This window comes from Coregonus clupeaformis, chromosome 1 (assembly GCF_020615455.1).
Source record: "Coregonus clupeaformis isolate EN_2021a chromosome 1, ASM2061545v1, whole genome shotgun sequence".
Classification (NCBI taxonomy): Eukaryota; Metazoa; Chordata; class Actinopteri; order Salmoniformes; family Salmonidae; genus Coregonus; species Coregonus clupeaformis.
Window position 1 is genome coordinate 13,654,780 of NC_059192.1, and position 21,135 is coordinate 13,675,914.

Genomic DNA, 21,135 nt, shown 5'->3' on the forward strand with positions numbered 1-21,135 from the left:
TTTAATCTGTTCATTTCAGCAGAAGCGTTTGCAGACTGATTACACAAGATTAAGACAAAAGGACGATGAAAAGCAAATGTGTTTCTGAATGCCTTGGCACTAGCTACCATTATCTTTCCAGACACTACACTTTCTCTCTCTCTGTTCTTCCTGCCATGCTACTGTTTAGATACTTTCCTCCAATGTCCTCCAATGTGGTTTTCCACCCAAAGGTCAATGCATAGTATACTTAACATGGACCTCAATACATTACCTGGGTTTCAGAAATCCGAGTGGACAGTGAGTATGTTTACATGCACACTAATAATTCGATATTAAGCAGATTTTGGCGGTAAGGCGAGAATGGCATTAGTCATGTAAACACCTTACTCTGCTTATCTTAATCGGCATAAGGTCATAATCGAAGTAAGCATACGCGATTAAAACACCTGGTTTTCTGAGCAATCTTTCAAATGATTAGGACATGTAAACGCCTTTAGTCAGAGTTACAGCTGTGCATTTGATCTAGCACAAGCAGCGCGAGCTTCCTACTTTGTGCGAATGACGTGAGTTCGGAAAAACTGAAAGTATGCATCTTAGAAATAGCTTTAACATATAAACTTTATATGTCCTAACTCAGAATCAAATAGTTTTCACAAAAATAACATGGTCGCTGTGGTAGAACGTTTATTTTGAGTGCTGATTTTCTGCATTTATCAAAGTCCCATCAGGTAACCTGATTTCAGATGTGTCCATGTAAACAGGATTATTAGGGAAATCGTTCTTCTTGTAAAGAATGTAAACGTTTTAATTCAAATTATTATATTAATCTGACCATTCACATTAATTGTATTATTGTGTACATGTAACCGTACTCTATTTAATGAGAACGTCTTAAGCCGTCTGGGCACGTTTCCCAATCAGGAAGGCAGTAACCATCTACGTATTTGGACTCAATCTCTCCCTGAGTGCAGTTGCCTGCAGTTGGCCAGGTCCACTTAATTGACACTTGAGCGTGGAATATTGGGCCAGACACTGTGGACCTGCCAATTAAGATGGCGCCTCAGAGCTTACAGAGCTAGCATCAGGCTGGCTATGATCCAGAGGGGTTAAAACAGCTAGCATTCCAACGCGCCTACACTTAAAATCACCAGAAGCAAAACACAGCCCAGATTCAAAGTTGCACCACATTTTTTAATGATATTTGCATTTAAAACAGGGCTTGGAGTGAAACGTCTGGGGTGCATTCATTGAAAAGGACCCAATTAAAATTGGATGTCGCAACTTGGTAAAGAACGTGATCTCATTCGATCAAAATGCAGGCATGTGGAATACAAAAGTGTATCATATTTCAATATTTCAAAAACAAACTATCCCTTTCACAAAACCATCTAGCTAATCACCTATCAGAACATTAGAGAATCAACAGTGAGACAAATCTCTGTGGTATTTGAGGCCCTAGGTAAGTTCTCATTCCATGTTACCTTTTTACACGACCTTTTACCAGCCACAGCTAGGCATTGTCATGTCCTGCTTGACAGCAGCATTCTCCATCGGCCTCCATCTAGTTTCTATTTTGAACTCTTTCGATCCTTTTCCAAGGTGCCTGTAGATCAGACCTTGATATTTCAATGACCTTCAAACTGAAATCCATTGGGTTACACTAGATATAGTGTACAGTATTTGCTGTCCCATAATAACTCATTTCTATTGCAGGCTACATTAGAATTTGCTAGCTAGCTGTACGGTCTTTGCATGGTTTAGTTGGTCAGCTTGTACACCTGAGAGAGCAGGTGTTATGAAGAAACAATATATTAATATCCTTACACTATTAACTTGCTTGCTGAGCATACTTACGTGCTTTATTATAAAATGTGGGGAGAGATTTGTTCAGCTGAATATTATGTGCTTTATTTGAAAACTATTTTTATATTTCGTTTTCTAAATGGAGCATATGCATTGACTAATACTGTATAATATGCATCATAATCTCTGCTCACTCTCCCAAACATTTCTGCATTCTCATAGTTATTTTGAGCACTCAGCTACATATTCACCCCACAGCTTCTGATTACAGTTACTCATCCAGAGAAAGTCCCTATAGACTTTCTCCTTCCTTCAAATGTCTACATCAGCTTTCCTTTTCTTCCTGCAGGTTATCTTTACTGCAGGTTATCTTTACTCTTTCACTCTAACTCTTTCACGTATTGAGATCCTGGAGTAAAGACTAGGATGGAAAATTGAATCACGTGCTAATGCAAATGTTAAAATGATAGAACCAACGTACAGGAACAACATTCAATAAGCACTTGAGGGTCTAAATGAAAGAGTCATTTGCATGCCAGCGGGACGATGACATGCATATATTCATTAACTGAGCTATTCACATCTGTGCACGTAACGCGTGCAGTCTTCTCTTCTCTCCAGGGTTTATTTGCACATAAATGAACAATTATTATATATTGTATGCATTGGTGCAGTGTGAGGTGTGTCATAGCAGAACATTCTAATTTCTATTGCACTATTTGCCACTTATCAGGCAAGGATGGAATCCTTAAGAGTGTAACTGTTCATTTAAAAGAGAAGATATCAGTGGGTTTTACATCTATAGAAAAATTCCATTCCCTGTATTACAGGCCAGCAAATCAGGGTGTCTTCATCAATAGCATCTTTCTAGGGAATTCAAGGTCACGTGTTGTCTATGTGAAGCTGACCAAGCAAGATGGATGTTCCCTTTGATATATATGTCACCTGTTGCTAATATGATGGTGCTCCCAGTGTCATGCTTTTGCGACATGCCCCGTTTTGGGATTCAACACACATCGATCAACCATCATCATTCTGAAAAGTCCCCCTACAGGAGCTGCTCTCTACTTTAGGAAAGGAGACAAAGTACAGATATCTAAGACAAGGAACCCAGCATGAGACGTATCACAAAGTCAAAGCAGCATGTCATGAAGACTGGAGAGGAGAGGGAGTTAGAAGGGACAAGGGGAGTGAAGGTAGTGAAGGGGAAGAGAGGAGGGTAGAGTTGAGAGTAGAGTGGAGTGGAGGGTAAGGTAGAGAAGGGGTAGAGTGGATGGTAAGGTAGTGAAGGGGTAGAGTGGATGGTAAGGTAGTGAAGGGATAGAGTGGAGGGTAAGGTAGAAAAGGGGTAGAGTGGAGGGTAGAGTGGAGGGTAATATAGTGATGGGGTAAAGTGGAGGGCAAGGTGGTGAAGGGGTAGAGTGGAGGGTACCGTAGTGAAGGGGTAAGGTGGAGGGTAAGGTAGAGAAGGGGTAGAGTGGAGGGTAAGGTAGAGAAGGGCTGGAGTGGAGGGTAATATAGTGAAGGAGTAAAGTGGAGGGCAAGGTGGTGAAGGGGTTGAGTGGAGGGTAGAGTGGAGGGTAAGGTAGTGAAGGGGTAGAGTGGAGGGTAGAGTTGAGGGTAAGGTAGAGAAGGGGTGGAGTGGAGTGTAGAGTGGAGGGTAAGGTAGTGAAGGGGTAAAGTGGAGGGTAAGGTAGTGAAGGGGTAGAGTGGAGGGTAAGTTAGTGAAGGGGTAGAGTGGAGGGTAAGGTAGTGATGGGGTAGAGTGGAGGGTAGAGTTGAGTGGAGGGTATAAGTAGTGGATGGTAGAGTTGAGGGTAAGGTAGAGAAGGGGTAGAGTGGAGGGTAGAGTGGAGGGTAAGGTAGTGAAGGGGTAGAGTGGATGGTAAGGTAGTGAAGGGGTAGAGTGGAGGGTAGAGTGGAGGGTAAGTTAGTGGATGGGTAGAGTGGAGGGTAAGGTAGAGAAGGGGTAGAGTGGTGGGTTCTGTAGAAAAGGGGTAGAGTTGAGGGTAGAGTGGAGGGCAAGGTAATGAAGGGGTAAAGTGGATGGTAAGGTAGTGATGGGGTAAAAGGGAGGGTAAGTTAGTGAAGGGATAGAGTGGAGGGCAGGGTGGAGGGTAATGTAGTAAAGAAGTAGAGTGGAGGGTAAGGTAGTGGAGGGGTAGAGTGGATGGGTTGAGTGGAAGGCAAGGTGGAGGGTAAGGTAGTGAAGGGGTTGAGTGGAGGGTAAGGTAGTGAAGGAGTCGAGTGGAGGGCAGAGTGGAGGGTAAGGTAGTGAAGGGGTAGAGTGGAGGCCAGAGTGGAGGGTAAGGTAGTGAAGGGGTAGAGTGGAGGCCAGAGTGGAGGGTAATGTAGTGAAGAGGTAAAATGGAGGGTAAGATAGTGAAGGGGTAGAGTGGAGGGTACGGTAGTGAAGGGGTAGAGTGGAAGGCAGAGTGGAGGGCAAGGTAGTGAAGGGGTAGAGTGGAGGGTAATGTAGTGAAGGGGTAGACTGGATGGTACAGTGGAGGGTAAGGTAGTGGAGGGGTAGAGTGGTGGGTTCTGTAGAGAATGGGTAGAGTTGAGGGTAGAGAGGAAGGCAAGGTAGTGAAGGAGTAAAGTGGAGGGTAAGGTAGTGAAGGGGGAGAATGGAGGGTAGAGTGGATGGTAAGGTAGTGAAGGGGTAGAGTGGAGGGTAAGGTAGAGAAGGGGCAGAGTGGAGGGTAAGGTAGTGAAGGGGTAGAATGGAGGGTAAGGTAGTGAAGGGGTAGAGTGGAGGGTAGAGTGGAGGTTAGAGTTGAGGGTAAGGTAGAGAAGGGGTAGTTGAGGGTAGAGTGGAGGGAAAGGTGGTGAAAGATTAGAGTGGAGGGTAAGGTAGTGAAGTGGTAGAGTGGAGGGTAGAGTGGAAGGTAAGGTAGTGAAGGGGCAGAGTGGAGGGTAGAGTGGATGGTAAGGTAGTGAAGGGGTAGATTGTTGGGTAAGATAGTGAAGGGGTAGAGTGGAGGGTAGAGTGGAGGGCAGAGAAGAGGGTAAGGTAGTGAAGGGGTAGATTGGAGGGTAAGGTAGTGAAGGGGTAGAGTGGTGGGTTCTGTAGAGAAGGGGTAGAGTTGAGGGTAGAGTGAGGGCAAGGTAGTGAAGAGGTAGAGTGGAGGGTAAGGTAGTGATGGGGTAGAGTGGAGGGTAAGGTACTGAAGGGGTAGAGTGGAGGGTAGAGTGGAAGGTAAGGTAGTGAAGGGGCAGAGTGGAGGGTAGAGTGGATGTTAAGGTGGTGAAGGGGTAGAGTGTTGGGTAAGATAGTGAAGGGGTAGAGTGGAGTGTAAGGTCCAGGAGGGCAGAGAAGAGGGTAAGGTAGTGAAGGGATAGAGTGGAGGCTAGGGTGGAGGGTAAGGTAGTGAAGGGGTAGAATGGAGGGTAAGGTAGTGGAAGGGTAGTGTGGAGAGTAGAGTGAGGGTAAGGTAGTGAAGGGGTAGAGTACAGGGTAGAGTGGAGGGTAAGGTAGTGAAGGGGTACAGTGGAGGGTAGAGTGGAGGGTAAGGTAGTGAAGGGAAGGGAAGGAGTGGAGGATGGAGTGGATAGTAAGGTAGTGAAGGGGTAGAGTGTAGGGTAAGGTAGGTAAGGGGTAGAGTGGAGGGTAAGATAGTGAAGGAGTAGACAGGACGGTAGAGTGGAGGGTAAGGTAGTGGAGGGGTAGAGTGGTGGGTTCTGTAGAGAAGGGGTAGAGTTGAAGGTAGAGTGGAGGCAAGGTAGTGAAGGGGTAAAGTGGAGGGTAAGGTAGTGACAGGGTAGAGCGGAGGGTAAGGTACTGAAGGGGAAGAGTGGAGGGTAAGGTAGTGGAGGGGTAGAGTGGAAGGTAGATTTGAGGGTTTGAGTGGAGGGCAGAGTGGAGGGGTTGAGTGGAGGTCAGAATGGAGGGTAACGTAGTGAAGGAGTCGAGTGGAGGGCAGAGTGGAGGATAAGGTAGTGAAGGGGCAGTGTGGAGGGTAGAGTGGATGGTAAGGTAGTGAAGGGTAGAGTGGATGTTAAGGTCGTGAAGGGGTAGAGTGGAGGGTAGAGTGGAGGGGTAGAGTGGAGGGTAAGGTAAGGTAGAGAAAGGTAGTAACGGGGTAGAGTGGAGGGTAAGGTAGTGAAGGGATAAAGTGGAGGCTGGGGTGGAGGGTAAGGTAGTGAAGGGGGAGAATGGAGGGTAAGGTAGTGGAAGGGTAGTGTGGAGAGTAGTGTGAGGGTAAGGTAGTGAAGGGGTAGAGTACAGGGTAGAGTGGAGGGTAAGGTAGTGAAGGGGTACAGTGGAGGGTAGAGTGGAGGGTAGGTAGTGAAGGGGCAGAGTGGAGGATGGAGTGGATAGTAAGGTAGTGAAGTGGTAGAGTGTAGGGTAAGGTAGGTAAGGGTAGAGTGGAGTGTAAGATAGTGAAGGAGTAGGCAGGACGGTAGAGTGGAGGGTAAGGTAGTGGAGGGGTAGAGTGGTGGGTTCTGTAGAGAAGGGGTAGAGTTGAAGGTAGAGTGGAGGCAAGGTAGTGAAGGGGTAAAGTGGAGGGTAAGGTAGTGACAGGGTAGAACGGAGGGTAAGGTACTGAAGGGGAAGAGTGGAGGCTAAGGTAGTGGATGGGGTAGAGTGGAAGATAGATTCGAGGGTTTGAGTGGAGGGCAGAGTGGAGGGTAAGGTAGTGAAGGGGCTGAGTGGAGGGTAAGGTAGTGAAGGAGTCGAGTGGAGGGCAGAGTAGAGGGTAAGGTAGAGAAGGGGTAGAGTGGATGGCAGAGGGAAGGGTAATGTAGTGAAGAGGTAAAGTGGAGGGTAAGGTTGTGAAGGGGTTGAGTTGAGGGTAAGTTAGTGAAGGGGTAGAGTGGAGAGCAGAGTGGAGGGTAAGGTAGTGAAGGGGTAGAGTGGAGGATAAGGCAGTGAAGGAGTCGAGTGGAGGGCAGAGTGGAGGGTAAGGTAGTGAAGGGGGAGAGTGGAGGGTAAGGTAGCGGAGGGGTAGAGTGGAGGGTAAGGTAGTGAAATGGTAGAATGGCGGGTAGAGTGGATGGGTAGAGTGGAGGGTAGAGTGGTGGGTAGAGTGGAGGGTAAGGTAGTGAAGGGGAAGAGTGGAGGGTAAGGTTGTGAAGGGGTAGAGTGGAGGGTAGAGTGGAGGGTAAGGTAGTGAAAGTGTAGAGTGGAGGGCAGAGTGGAGGTTAGAGTGGAGGCTAAGGTAGTGAAGCGGTAGAGTGGAGGGTAGAGTGGAGGGTAAGGTAGTGAAGTGGTAGAGTGGAGGGTAGAGTGGAGGGTAAGGTAGTGAAAGTGTAGAGTGGAGGGCAGAGTGGAGGGTAGAGTGGAGGCTAAGGTAGTGAAGCGGTAGAGTGGAGGGTAGAGTGGATGGTAAGGTAGTGAAGGGTAGAGTGGATGTTAAGGTTGTGAAGGGGTAGAGTGGAGGGTAGAGTGGAGGGTAAGGTAGAGAAGGGGTAGAGTGGATGGCAGAGGGAAGGGTAATGTAGTGAAGAGGTAAAGTGGAGGGTAAGGTTGTGAAGGGGTTGAGTTGAGGGTAAGGTACTGAAGGGGTAGAGTGGAGGGCAGAGTGGAGGGTAAGGTAGTGAAGGGGTAGAGTGGAGGATAAGGTAGTGAAGGAATAAAGTGGATTGTAGAGTGGAGGGTAAGGTAGTGAAGGGGGAGAGTGGAGGGTAAGTTAGCGGAGGGGTAGAGTGGAGGGTAAGGTAGTGAAGTGGTAGAATGGAGGGTAGAGTGGATGGGTAGAGTGGAGGGTAGAGTGCTGGGTATAGTGGAGGGTAAGGTAGTGAAGGGGAAGAGTGGATGGTAAGGTTGTGAATGGGTAGAGTGGAGGGTAGAGTGGAGGGTAAGGTAGTGAAAGTGTAGAGTGGAGGGCAGAGTGGAGGGTAGAGTGGATGGTAAGGAAGTGAAGGGGAAGAGTGGAGGGTAGAGTGGAGGGTAAGGAAGTGAAGGGACAGAGTGGAGGGTAGAGTGGAGGGTAAGGTAAGTTAGTGAAGGGGTATAGTGGAGGGCAGAGTGGAGGGTAAGGTAATGAAGGGGAAGAGTGGAGGGTAAGGTAGTGAAGGGGTAGAATGGAGCATAGTGTGGAGGGGTAGAGTGGAGGGTAAGGTAGAGAAGGGGTAGAGTGGAGGGCAGAGGGGAGGGTAAAGTAGTGAAGAGGTAAAGTGGAGGGTAAGGTAGTGAAGGGGTTGAGTGGAGGGTAAGGTAGTGAAGGGGTAGAGTGGAGGGCAGAGTGAAGGGTAAGGTAGTGAAGGGGTAGAGTGGAGGATAAGGCAGTGAAGGGGTAAAGTGGAGGGTAGAGTGGAGGGTAAGGTAGTGAAGGGGGAGAGTGGAGGGTAAGGTAGCGGAGGGGTAGAGTGGAGGGTAAGGTAGTGAAATGGTAGAATGGAGGGTAGAGTGGATGGGTAGAGTGGAGGGTAGAGTGGTGGGTAGAGTGGAGGGTAAGGTAGTGAAGGGGAAGAGTGGAGGGTAAGGTTGTGAAGGGGTAGAGTGGAGGGTAGAGTGGAGGGTAAGGTAGTGAAAGTGTAGAGTGGAGCGCAGAGTGGAGGGTAGAGTGGAGGCTAAGGTAGTGAAGCGGTAGAGTGGAGGGTAGAGTGGAGGGTAAGGTAGTGAAGGGGCAGAGTGGAGGGTAAGGTAAGGTAGTGAAGGGGTATAGTGGAGGGCAGAGTGGAGGGTAAGGTAATGAAGGGGTAGAGTGGAGGGTAAGGTAGTGAAGGGGTAACTTAGCCTAAGTTGTTTACCTCAAACCCTCTCAGTTTATTGGATACACTGTAGCATAAAACTCCAGGTCTCTGTTCAACCTCATATTAATGTTGATGTTAATAAACAACATTGCCAAAGGATGAGGATCCAGCAGGTTGCTATGCAACCAAATCAATGTTGAGACAGCTTGGGTGCATTTAGTTTATGACTGTAAAGTGTAACTTCTTGGCTGAGGAAGCAAATATCCACTACAATCTGTGCCCATTCTGAAAACAGAATTGATTCGTTTTTCACGGTGGTATCCTATTTAAAAAACACCCAAGTATAGCTCTCATCATCAGAATCTCTTTCGGGTCATTTCCTCTTCCTGTTTACATCTCACATTATATTTGGAGTCCATCTGTGGGTTTAACAGGCCAATAAAAAAGACTGTGAAAAGGCTGAGGATGTTTATTCCTGTCTGGGGCACAGAAAGCCCCAAAGTGTCAAACACTCACGCACAAATAAATGATCTATTTACATTTCGCTCCTCAGTGAGGCGAACACTTCATTAGCTAGCCATGCTGTGTTAGAATATCAATGGCTTTCTACTTCCTTGTCATTTATTTGTGTCCAACGCTAGGTAGCAGTTCTCGGGAGAGCAGGCGCATTAGCCAGGATATTTCTTCCAATTAACGTCCAGCAGTAGTGACGAGGCCATTATTAATTGACAGCTGCAGTGATGCTAATTATTGTTCTCTGTTCCATAGAGTCTAATGAAGAGGCCCCGTCTGCTAAACCTTGAGCCTTTTCGTGTCTAGAAAGATCTACCCACAGCGTATAGGGGCCCATGTCAGAGGTGTCGTGTGTTCATGGTAAATACATAATTAATCAAGGATCTACAGTATGTGATAGATTTAGTATTCAGGGAAACCAATCAATCCCACATGATTTATACAACATGAACCTCATTAATGAGTTTAAAGCAGCAATATGTACTTTTTGGGCGACCCAACCAAATTCACATAGAAATGGCAGTTATAGATCTGTCATTCTCATTGAAAGCAAGTCTAAGAAGCGGTAGATATGTTCTATGTGCGCTATTTCTATGCTTCCTGTTGTTACGTTTAGTTTTTTTGTCTTTTACTTTAAAAAAGCTGAAAATACAATATGTCTGGTTATGGAAAATATATTTCACAGTGGTTTAGATGGTACAATGGTTCTCTACACTATGATTGCTTGTTTTGTCACAGACACTGAAATTAGGCAAACTATTAGAATTTTAACACCAGGAAATGGAGGAGCAATTTCTGCATAGTGCATCTTTAATAGATTATCAAAAGCAAATCAGGGTTTTGACATTATACACGTCAATGGCACCATGTGACTGTGCTGAATGAGAGGACACACAGAAAACACATTTCTAGTGTTGTCAAACTGAGTCACCTACTAAACCTATATTATATCAAAGTTCATCTGTATTACAGAATAAATATTATCACATCTTAATACTAGGATGATGTAGGTCTTTAAACACCAGAGAAAGCATTGGGGAAACATCATCATCATTAATAGGTAACAGTAGTAGGGTATTCCAGCTATCTACAGTGAGGACATTTTTTTTTGATCCCCTGCTGATTTTGTACGTTTGCCCACTGACAAAGAAATGATCAGTCTATAATTTTAATGGTAGGTTTATTTGAACAGTGAGAGACAGAATAACAACAACAAAAATCCAAAAAAACACATGTCAAAAATGTTATACATTGATTTGCATTTTAATGAGGGAAATAACTATTTGACCCCCTCTCAATCAGAAAGATTTCTGGCTCCCAGGTGTCTTTTATACAGGTAGCGAGCTGAGATTAGGAGCACACTCTTAAAGGGAGTGCTCCTAATCTCAATTTGTTACCTGTATAAAAGACACCTGTCCACAGAAGCAATCAATCAATCAGATTCCAAACTCTCAACCATGGCCAAGACCAAAGAGCTCTCCAAGGATGTCAGGGACAAGATTGTAGACCTACACAAGGCTGGAATGAGCTACAAGACCATCGCCAAGCAGCTTGGTGAGAAGGTGACAACAGTTGGTGTGATTTGTGATTATTCGCAAATGGAAGAAACACAAAAGAACTGTCAATCTCCCTCGGCCTGGGGCTCCATGCAAGATCTCACCACGTGGAGTTGCAATGATCATGAGAACGGTGGGGAATCAGCCCTGAACTACACGGGAGGATCTTGTCAATGATCTCAAGGCAGCTGGGACCATAGTCACCAAGAAAACAATTGGTAACACACTACGCCGTGAAGGACTGAAATCCTGCAGCGCCTGCAAGGTCCACCTGCTCAAGAAAGCACATATACATGCCCGTCTGAAGTTTGTCAATGAACATCTGAATGATTCAGAGGAGAACTGGGTGAAAGTGTTGTGGTCAGATGAGACCAAAATGGAGCTCTTTGGCATCAACTCAACTCGCCGTGTTTGGAGGAGGAGGAATGCTGCCTATGACCCCAAGAACACCATCCCCACCGTCAAACAGGGAGGTGGAAACGTTATGCTTTGGGGGTGTTTTTCTGCTAAGGGGACAGGACAACTTCACCGCATCAAAGGGACGATACCATCAAATCTTGGGTGAGAACCTCCTTCCCTCAGCCAGGGCATTAAAAATGGGTCGTGGATGGGTATTCCAGCATGACAATGACCCAAAACACACGGCCAAGGCAACAAAGGAGTGGCTCAAGAAGAAGCACATTAAGGTCCTGGAGTGGCCTAGTGTCACGATCGTCGGTAAGAGATGAGGACCAAGGCGCAGCGTTGCAGACGAACATACTCTTTATTAGTGATAAACGACAAAATAACAAAAACGATAACGTGACAGTCAACGGTCTAACACAAACCAACTAGAACAAGATCCCACAACTAATGTTGGAAAACAGCCTCTATAAGTATGGCTCCCAATCAGAGACAACCAGCCACAGCTGACACTCGTTGCCTCTGATTGGGAACCACTCTGGCAAACACAGAAATACAATACCTAGAACCCCGACATAGAAACACAACACATAGATCTACACACCCTGGCTCAACATAACAGTGTCCCCAGAGCCAGGGCGTGACAGTACCCCCCCCCCCTAAAGGCGCGGACTCCGACCGCGCCAACTAAATTCCACAGGGGAGGGACCGGGTGGGCACTCCGCCTAGGCGGCGGATCCGGCTCCGGACCTGATCCCCCCTCCCTCTCCAACCCCCCAAAAGTACCCCCTGGTCCGGTCTGGCCCCGCTGGCCGGAGCTGGACTGCACACTGGTGGAGCGGATTGCTCTAGCTCCGGCGTAAAGCATCTGACCGGTGCTGAACCAAACACCAGTGGAACAGGCACGGGCCGTGCCGGACTGACGACGCACACCACTGGCTTGATGTGGGGAATAGGCACGGGCCGTGCTGGACTGACGACGCACACCACTGGCTTGGTGTGGGGAGCAGGAGCGGGCCGGACCGGGCTGACGATGCGCACCCCTGGCTTGGTGCGTGGAGCAGGAACGGACCGGACCGGGCTGACGATGCGCACCCCTGGCTTAGTGCGTGGAGCAGCAACGGGCCGGACCGGGCTGACGATACGCACCCCTGGCTTAGTGCGTGGAGCAGGAACGGACCGGGCTGACGATGCGCACCCCTGGTTTGGTGCGTGGAGCAGGAACGGACCGGACCAGGCTGACGATGCGCACCCCTGGTTTGGTGCGTGGAGCAGGAACGGGCTGGACCGGGCTGACGACTCGCACCCCTGGCTTGGTGCGAGTGGCAGGAACAGGCCGGACCGGGCTGGCGACGCGCACCATAGGCTTGGTGCGGGGAGCAGGAACAGGCCGGGCTGGGCTGGCGATGCGCACCGTAGGCCTGGTGCGGGGAGCAGGAACAGGCCGGGCTGGGCTGGCGACGCGCACCGTAGGCTTGGTGCGAGGGGCAGGAACAGACCGGACCGTACTGGGGACACACACCACTGGCCCTACACCGGGATCTGGAACGGGCCGGACCGGACTGGTAACACACCCCAGTACCTCTCGCCGTGCCTCTACACCTTCCTTCCCTTCTTTGACCAGTGGCCCCCGTAACCTGGCGGCCTCCTCTGCCAACCCGCTGGACCGCTCTATCGCGGCCTCCTGCTGCCCCGACGTCCACGTCGTGAGCCCCCCCTAAAAAATTTCTGGGGGTCTCTCTTCCCCGTGGGCCAGGCCTCTATAGTTCTCGCCCAACTCTCGCTCTTCTGCTTCCAACTCCAGCCATTCTGCTCCTCATTTGGCTTGACCCAGTCGAGACTCTTCCTCCACTGTTCCCAAGTCCACCCTCTCTGCTCTTCATTAGGCTTGACCCAGTCAAGGTTGCCACGGAGATCTGCTAGCGACTCCCCTGGCGATGGCTCCTGGACACGCTGCTTGGTCCAGTTTTGGTGGGATCTTCTGTCACGATTGTCGGTAAGAGATGTGGACCAAGGTGCAGCGTTGCAGACGAACATACTCTTTATTAGTGATAAACGACAAAATAACAAAAACGATAACGTGACAGTCAACGGTCTAACACAAACCAACTAGAACAAGATCCCACAACTAATGTGGGAAAACAGCCTCTATAAGTATGGCTCCCAATCAGAGACAACCAGCCACAGCTGACACTCGTTGCCTCTGATTGGGAACCACTCTGGCAAACACAGAAATACAATACCTAGAACCCCGACATAGAAACACAACACATAGATCTACACACCCTGGCTCAACATAACAGTGTCCCCAGAGCCAGGGCGTGACACCTAGCCAGTCTCCAGACCTTAATCCCATAGAAAATCTGTGGAGGGAGCTGAAGGTTCGAGTTGCCAAACGTCAGCCTCGAAACCTTAATGACTTGGAGAAGATCTGCAAAGAGGAGTGGGACAAAATCCCTCCTGAAATGTGTGTAAACCTGGTGGCCAACTACAAGAAACATCTGACCTCTGTGATTGCCAACAAGGGTTTTGCCACCAAGTACTAAGTCATGTTTTGCAGAGGGGTCAAATCCTTATTTCCCTCATTAAAATGCAAATCAATTTATAACATTTTAGACATTTGTTGTTATTCTGTCTCTCACTGTTCAAATAAACCTACCATTAAAATTATAGACTGATCATTTCTTTGTCAGTGGGCAAACGTACAAAATCAGCAGGGGATCAAATACTTTTTTCCCTCACTGTATACAAGGTGGGTGCTACACATCGGTAGCAGAGGAGTTCTACCAATGGAGTCTAATACTGAGAAGCGCTGCTTCAGCGACGGCAAGGGCCAGGGTGCCCTGATGAACGGCTCTGGACCAGTCTGAAACTCCCTGGATGTGACCCCTCTCCATTTCATCTCCGAACTGCCTCTACTCTAGCCTTCCTCCTGACACTGACTGCTCTGACTGCTCAAGGCATTAATGAACTACCCTGCCTGCCATGATCTTCCATGAACTATATGTTTTGGTTATTCAAGCACTTTGAGATTTTAATGAAAAGCACTATAAAAGTTTAATTTATTATTATTATTATTATCTGTTCTTTTGATGGAAGAACAGAAGCAGTCAGACAAATCAAATTTCGAACTGCCGGAGGGCAGACAGATAACTTACCGTGGTCTCCTTGCCCACAAGGCTCAGTTAAGCTATGAATGTGTTGCTGATTGAAAAGCTTTGTTTATTTTAGTTGACCCATTTTGTGTCTGGTGCCCGTAGTCAACGCTGCACTGAGCAAGATGCCCGGTTGCTAAAACTATTACCACTAGAAAGTCAAAATGTTCAAACTGTGGATTAATATAGTTCACCTCAGGTGTACAAACATATACAGCACAGCTGAGTGTGTTTGGAGAATGTAGCTCACAGGGAAGTGGGTCTACTTTATGGGGTTTGTCAATACACTCTAAAGAAGTCGACCCCTACAATTTTATTTTACCTTTTTTAACTAGGCAAGTCAGTTAAGAACAAATTCTTATTTACAATGACGGCCTACACCGGCCAAACCTGACGACGCTGGGCCAATTGTGCACTGCCCTATGGGACTCCCAATCACAGCCGGTTGTGATACAGCCTGGAATCGAACCAGGGGGTCTGTGGTGACACCTCAAGCACTGAGATGCAGTGCCTTAGACCGCTGCGCCACTCGGGAGCCCAATGAAGCCTCAAATGAATGTAATATTCTTCAAATTAGTTTTTATCATTTTCATTTCACTTTAAGAATGCACTTTTTTCTGATAACTTTTCCTCAGACGTTACCATTGCGTTAGCCTCGTCGAGAACCAGGCTCGGGAGGCGTGACAATGACGTGCGTTAAGGAGCACATTCAAGGTGAATCCCATCAGACGGGAGAATAACTTCTCTAAGAATCAATTTTCTTCCCATTAGCAAATCCACTGGTCCCTCATGGCTCCATCGACAGGGACACCTTGAACCACATCAAGGCAGCTTCCCTCCCTTCTCATCTCTGCTCGGCCGTAGTGGGCGCCTGTGCTCAGAATAGGGTATTTGTCTTGCTTACTCGTAATCAATGGCAGAGCGTGGCTCAATGACAGCTTAAGCCAAGATAGGCTCTCTGAAATCAGCTTTCGCATCTTCCTCAAGACCACTTTGAGAAGTAATTTCAATGCACTTTTATGACTCAAAGAAGAGTCTTCAACTATAAGGTGCTTTTTTTTAGCTCTCCTAGCTGTGCTGTTGAGGAACTACAGCAAGCACACTTGTAGATGTTTAATTTGGAACACAACCCTGCATCCCCGCCATCACACAATTATTTTCTTCACAGTCGACAAACATAGGCTCACTCTGTTCAGAACAACCAAGGGTATGACGCCATGTCATCCTTTAGCTGTACATAAACATAATGATCATAAACGTTGACACTTTATATGACATGAGTTTTATGATATGGAAATGTAAAGTGCACATTTGGACACATGGGTGTTTGGCTTGCTTGTATGAAATCGAAGCTGTAGTTATAATGCTCAATGTCTCATCTTTCAAAATACATCGAGTCCTCTTAATTTACAGCATTTCCCTCATTCAGACAACAAAAAAATGTCAAAAGTTGCCCAATTAGCGGGAGGGATTGGGCAACTTCTTGTCACGTACGATGTTCATGTTCAGAACGTCTGTCAGTCAAACCCATACAGCGCTGTGAAGTGCAGAGCCTGAGGTCTGATGTCATGTATAGCATGTTACTGTACAGCCACTGCGTTCCAACTTAGGCATTTATCAGTGTCCAAATCTGCCAATTTCAACCCATATACGGGTACGAGTGTAAAGGGCTACATCAACATTGACCAAAAGTGCAAACGGAAGTTCCGTTTAGACATTTGGGTATACAGTGATAGGCTGGACATGAATAAACAGCTTTCAGTAACACACTTCACAAATCCCACTCCATTCTAAACGTTTTCCTCTGGCTCTGCTGAACGAACATGACATAAGAAAACATGACATTTCAGTGGTTACGAAACTGTGTCAACAACAAACCGGAAAGGAACAGTTGACATCAATCATGGCTAACGCTAGCTACTCTATCCCCTCTGGCCTTGATGGATTCACTCCATTCCTTCATTAATGGCTGATTCTCACAGGGGGACAAACCGGTGCCCAGCAGAGTACCGTTCATTCACTTTCCTGGAAATGCATCTATACTGTAGGTCACTGTTTCCAGATCTGTTCTTAACTAAACTGGTGATGAATAACAGGGATGAGAACAGAAGGTCTTAACCATGAAAATCCCACAGTAGATGCAGCTCACTCTTAGAATTAGCGGTGACTCGAGGAACCCCTGGAGTTCCTCAAGGACCCATTGCTAGTCAATTTGCAGTGTACAAACTTAACATGATGAACAGGAATGACATTTACTCTAACAGGTGGCCAAAAAGAACTATCTGAAAGCCACGCTTCTAATGAGCCACACCTTCAATCTTCTGATAGGCTGCCACCTCTACAATATATTATTAAAAAGGTTTAAAATGGAACCCCTCCCATCACAAAAAGGTTACGGTTTGAACCTTTACAAATGGGTTCCTCAAAGGCCCCTTTCAGAGGGGTTCCTCTAAAAACCTTTTTGAACTGGAAAGTTCAAAAAGGCAAAGGAAAGTTGAGTTTTCTTCAACATGGGAGGTTAACATGGCTGACTTTTTGCACAATGCTTACCTTCCATCACATACACCAACGAGCCCACATCCCCTTCTTTGATGATGCAGCTGTCTGTGGCATATTCAACTGGGTACATGCAGTCAACGATCTCTTGGATCTGAGAAAGCTCAAGGTTCTTCATGAAGTCGTTGTCAAGAATGGCCTCCTTGATTAAGCCCTTGGACCTGTGAATTGAATGAAAAGAGATTAACGTTCTGTTCCTGAAGCTAGAATAAAGTGCCGAAAAAGTCACTAAATTGAGAACAATTAGAAAATGGATGAGTTCACATGAATAACCATCTGCAGAGTGGCTCAATGTCTGTTTTGTTTTAACAGACTGCTTTCGCATTTTGAAACTTTTTCTATTTTTTCTTTGAAAATAAGACCCACAAACTTCACTTTCCTCTATAAATAAAGCTATTTGTTAGCATCCAGTCAACAGTTTGGAAATGAAATACACTTGAAGGCCCATATTGGAGAGAAGTGCCCCATAACCAGTCATTTGAGACAGAAATCCCCGTACTGCATCTCCCCGCCATAGGGCTTGTGAATAGAATAATTTCTTATCTCTACACCAGCGCTCCTGTATAGGCAGGAGTGAAGATAAGGCATTTTACTACCCTGCATTTTACCTCAGACGCCTTGCTATGAATGACTACCCACATGTGCCTCATCCAGCAATTTGCCATAAAAGACCAGCTTCAGAAGTACTCTGGCTTCACTATACCATAATCAAGAGAGTGGGCACTTTAAAAATCATATGGCCTTATTCTTTGGGATTGAATATTATCATTATTATGTTGTCTCATGTGGGAGTAGGGTTGCAAAGCTACCGGTAATTTACCAAAGTTACCGGAATCTTCAGTAATTTTGGAAAATTAAGAGAAAATCTATGGCAATCTATCGTAACTTTGGTCATTTATACTTGAATAACTTTTTTTAAATGTATTGATATATAGTATTATTATTTTTTATCTGTGTCTATATTGTCCATGAGTTTCTAGAAGATAACCCATATGGTTAAAAAGAAAATAGCCTAATTAATGAAAAAAGCATCTAATCAACAATGGCATAATTTTCTATTAACTCTGCAACTCTTCCAACTATTGACTTTTTTCACAACTGCCACCAGTTTGACGCCAAAACATTGACAACAAACACATATTGACATAGTCAAATAAAAGTGTGTAAAAAAATATATATATATATTTCATGATGAAACCCTCATACTAAACACCAATGCTATTCACTAAGTTGATGGTTTAAATATAGGATAATGTTTTACAGCTTTGTCATTCTATTTTTTATTTGAAAATCATCTTATTTAATTAATTTATATATTTTGCATTTGATAAGGCCACACAGAGAGCCAGAGATAATTACAGATACCTGTGATAATCTGAAGTACCCAAAAGAGCATGTCTTGTGATAGAATATCAAAAAGATACCACAATTCTGGTAGTTTAAACTTCAGTAACTTTCAGTAATATACCCTCTCTTTGCAATGCTATGGGGGAGGATGTTTCGCGATGGGAGATCTGTTCCAGCAAATCCTAGCTGAGCTGGTAGATTGGTGCTGCCCTTCGGAGGTACGGAGAACTGAGAGATGACATTCAGATACAAGGCATTGGTTCTGTGCCACCGGCACCACTTAAACACAGGTATTGTGTGATAATGTCCTTGGAGTCAAGATAACCCTCTGTAGTAAGTCTGTGCTCACAATGATGTAATAAAGCCAGTTCTGAATTCATATTCCACTTCTGATAGTTTTCCCTGAAGCCCTGAAGACACACATGGCACAGCGAGACACCGTCAGATGGGTCATTCAGGGCGCTGCAATTTTAAATTAGCTTTAATGTGATGGGTACTTAGAGTTGCCGCTGAGCTTTTTTTTTCTTCAAGCCTTCGCCACAAATAAAATAAAATATGTATATTTAATTGTTAATGCTAGCTTTCAAGACAGTTTTGCAATAGACCGCAGTATTTCATTTGCCTTTCCCTTTTTAACAGGCGATCAGCTATATTGTATTTATTTTTAATTTAACTAGGCAAGTCAGTTAAGAACAAATTCTTATTTACAATGACGGCCTACACTGGGCCAATTGTGCGCCGCCCTATGGGACTCCCAATCACGGCCGGTTGTGATACAGCCTGGAATCGAACAAGGGGATCTGTAGTGACGCCTCAAGCACTGAGATGCAGTGCCTTAGACCGCTGCGCCACTCGGGAGCCCATAATGCATAGATTTCAGCTAGAAGCAGGGGTGGGGGGATGGATGTGGATACCAAAATCTACCCAGCTCTTTACCTGTAACATCTGGCTCTAAACCATCACAGTAACCTTGGGGAAAGGAGCCTGAGGTTGTAGAGAAAGAGGCAAGTGGGACCTGTACTTAATAAACCTGCCCCTTTCCCCCTGCACCCCTGCCCTCCTTCCTGACAACAGCACGGTAATCAACTGTTTGCGGTGTCTGTTCATACTGCTTGTGTTTGTGCTAAATGAATTCTGAAGCTCTCCTAATTAAAAACCCTTTCTGATTAAAGGCTGAATAGAGAGCAAGATGTGATTGTGATTCTGGGACAGTGGGACGTGTGATTTGGTAAAACGCAATCTCACTTTGATGACCAGTTCATTGTCAATTGTGTATTACAGTGCTGCCTGGCAACATGTCTGGTTAGCAGTGTCTACAGCTGTGTAACGGCCTTATCCAGAGGCTTGGCAGAAGTGAAGTGTTTCAGTAAAGCAACAAGGAAGAGCAGACACAGAGTAATGAGTGAATCTCAAATTAAATCAGATAGGGCATCGCAGACAATGACTAAATCAAATGTTCTGCCTTTTTATGAATAAATACATCTGCATGAACAGCTTATCATCTCTTTTTTGTGTGGAGACCCCTAATACTGTGTTCTTCTGAGAAATCTTTCTGTTCAATATTAGAACATTAAAAAGTATCTCAATTACTTCTCTCTGTGATTCAACTGAAGGTCACATGTTGCATCAAGAAACATTCTATACAAAAATGATAATGCAAGCTTATTTCAGTTGACTCAACAGCAAAGATATTCAGCTGAGGATAAAAATATGGTAATGTATGAAACATTTCAACACTCATCTGCTGTGATTAGATTTAGCTGGCACCCCAGTCGTGCCCATTACAATGTAGCGAAATTCTGGTCTAATCTTTATTTATTTATTTATTTTTTCTTTCAGCAGTGTTATCACTCCATGTATAATTACAGATTAATCATTTTTTAATTTTGATTTTAGAGACCAATATGCATAATAAATGTTTTTGCCATCATAATTGTTGACAGACTGTAGCCTTTAACAATGGACTATATAATAAAAGTGCTAAAACCATGATACACTACATGACCAAAAGTATGTGGACACCTGCTCGTCGAACATCTCATTCCAAAATCATGGGCATTAATATGGAGTTGGTCCCCCCCTTTGCTGCTATAACAGCCTCCACTCTTCTGGGAAGGCTTTCCACTAGATGTTGGAACATTTGCTTCCATTCAGCCACAAGCGCATTAGTGAGGTCAGGCACTGATGTTGGGCGATTAGGCCTGGCTCGCAGTTGGTGTTCCAATTCATCCCAAAGGTGTTCGATGGGGTTGAGGTCAGGGCTCTGTGCAGACCAGTCAAGTTCTTCCACATCGATCTCGACAAACCATTTCTGTATGGACCTCGCTTTATGCACGGGGGCATTGTCATGCTGAAACAGGAAAGGGCCTTTCCCAAACTGTTGCCACAAAGTTAGAAGCACAGAATCGTCTAGAATGTAATTGTATGCTGTAGCGTTAACATTTCCCTTCACTGGAAATAAGGGGCCTAGCCAAACCATGAAAAACAGCCCCAGACCATTATTCCTCCTCCACCAAACTTTACAGTTGGCACTATGCATTGGGGCAGGTAGCGTTCTCCTGGCGTCCGCCAAACATTTACATTTACATTTTAGTCATTTAGCAGATGCTCTTATCCAGAGTGACTTACAGTTAGTGAGTGCATACATTTTTCATACCCAGATTAATCCGTCGGACTGCCAGATGGTGAAGTGTGATTCAACACTCAAGAGAACGCATTTCCACCGCTCCAGAGTCCAATGGCGGTAAGTCCAATGGCGGCGAGCTTTGGTGATCTTAGGCTTGTGTGCGGCTGCTCGGCCATAGATACCCACTTCATGAAGCTCCCGACAAACAGTTATTGTGCTGAAGTTACTTCCAGAGGAAATTTGGAACTCGGTAGGGAGTGTTGCAACTTTTACGCACTATGCGCTTCAGCACTCGGCGGTCCCGTTCTGTAAGCTACCACTTCGCGGCTGAGCCGTTGCTGCTCCTAGCCGTTTCCAGTTCACAATAACAGCACTTACAGTTGACCGGGGCAGCTCAAGTCGGGCAGAAATATGACGAACTGACTTGATGGAAAAGTGGCATCCTATGACGGTGCCATGTTGAAAGTCACTGAGCTCTTCAATAAGGCCATTCTACTGCCGATGTTTGTCTATGGAGATTGCATGGCTGTATGCTCGATTTTATACAGCTGTCAGC

At 45.9% G+C, this 21,135-nt stretch overlaps 1 protein-coding gene across 3 annotated transcripts in view; it reads right to left on the reverse strand.

The window, feature by feature from the left end:
- Nucleotides 1-21,135, reverse strand: part of LOC121532297 (cGMP-dependent protein kinase 1) — a 215,892-nt gene that overhangs the window by 164,813 nt on the left and 29,944 nt on the right. For all 3 annotated transcript variants that reach the window (XM_041838310.2, XM_041838196.2, XM_041838285.2), the window contains exon 2: nt 16,601-16,767. In XM_041838310.2, the coding sequence (XP_041694244.1) occupies nt 16,601-16,767 (167 nt within the window). The remainder of the gene's footprint in view (nt 1-16,600; nt 16,768-21,135) is intronic.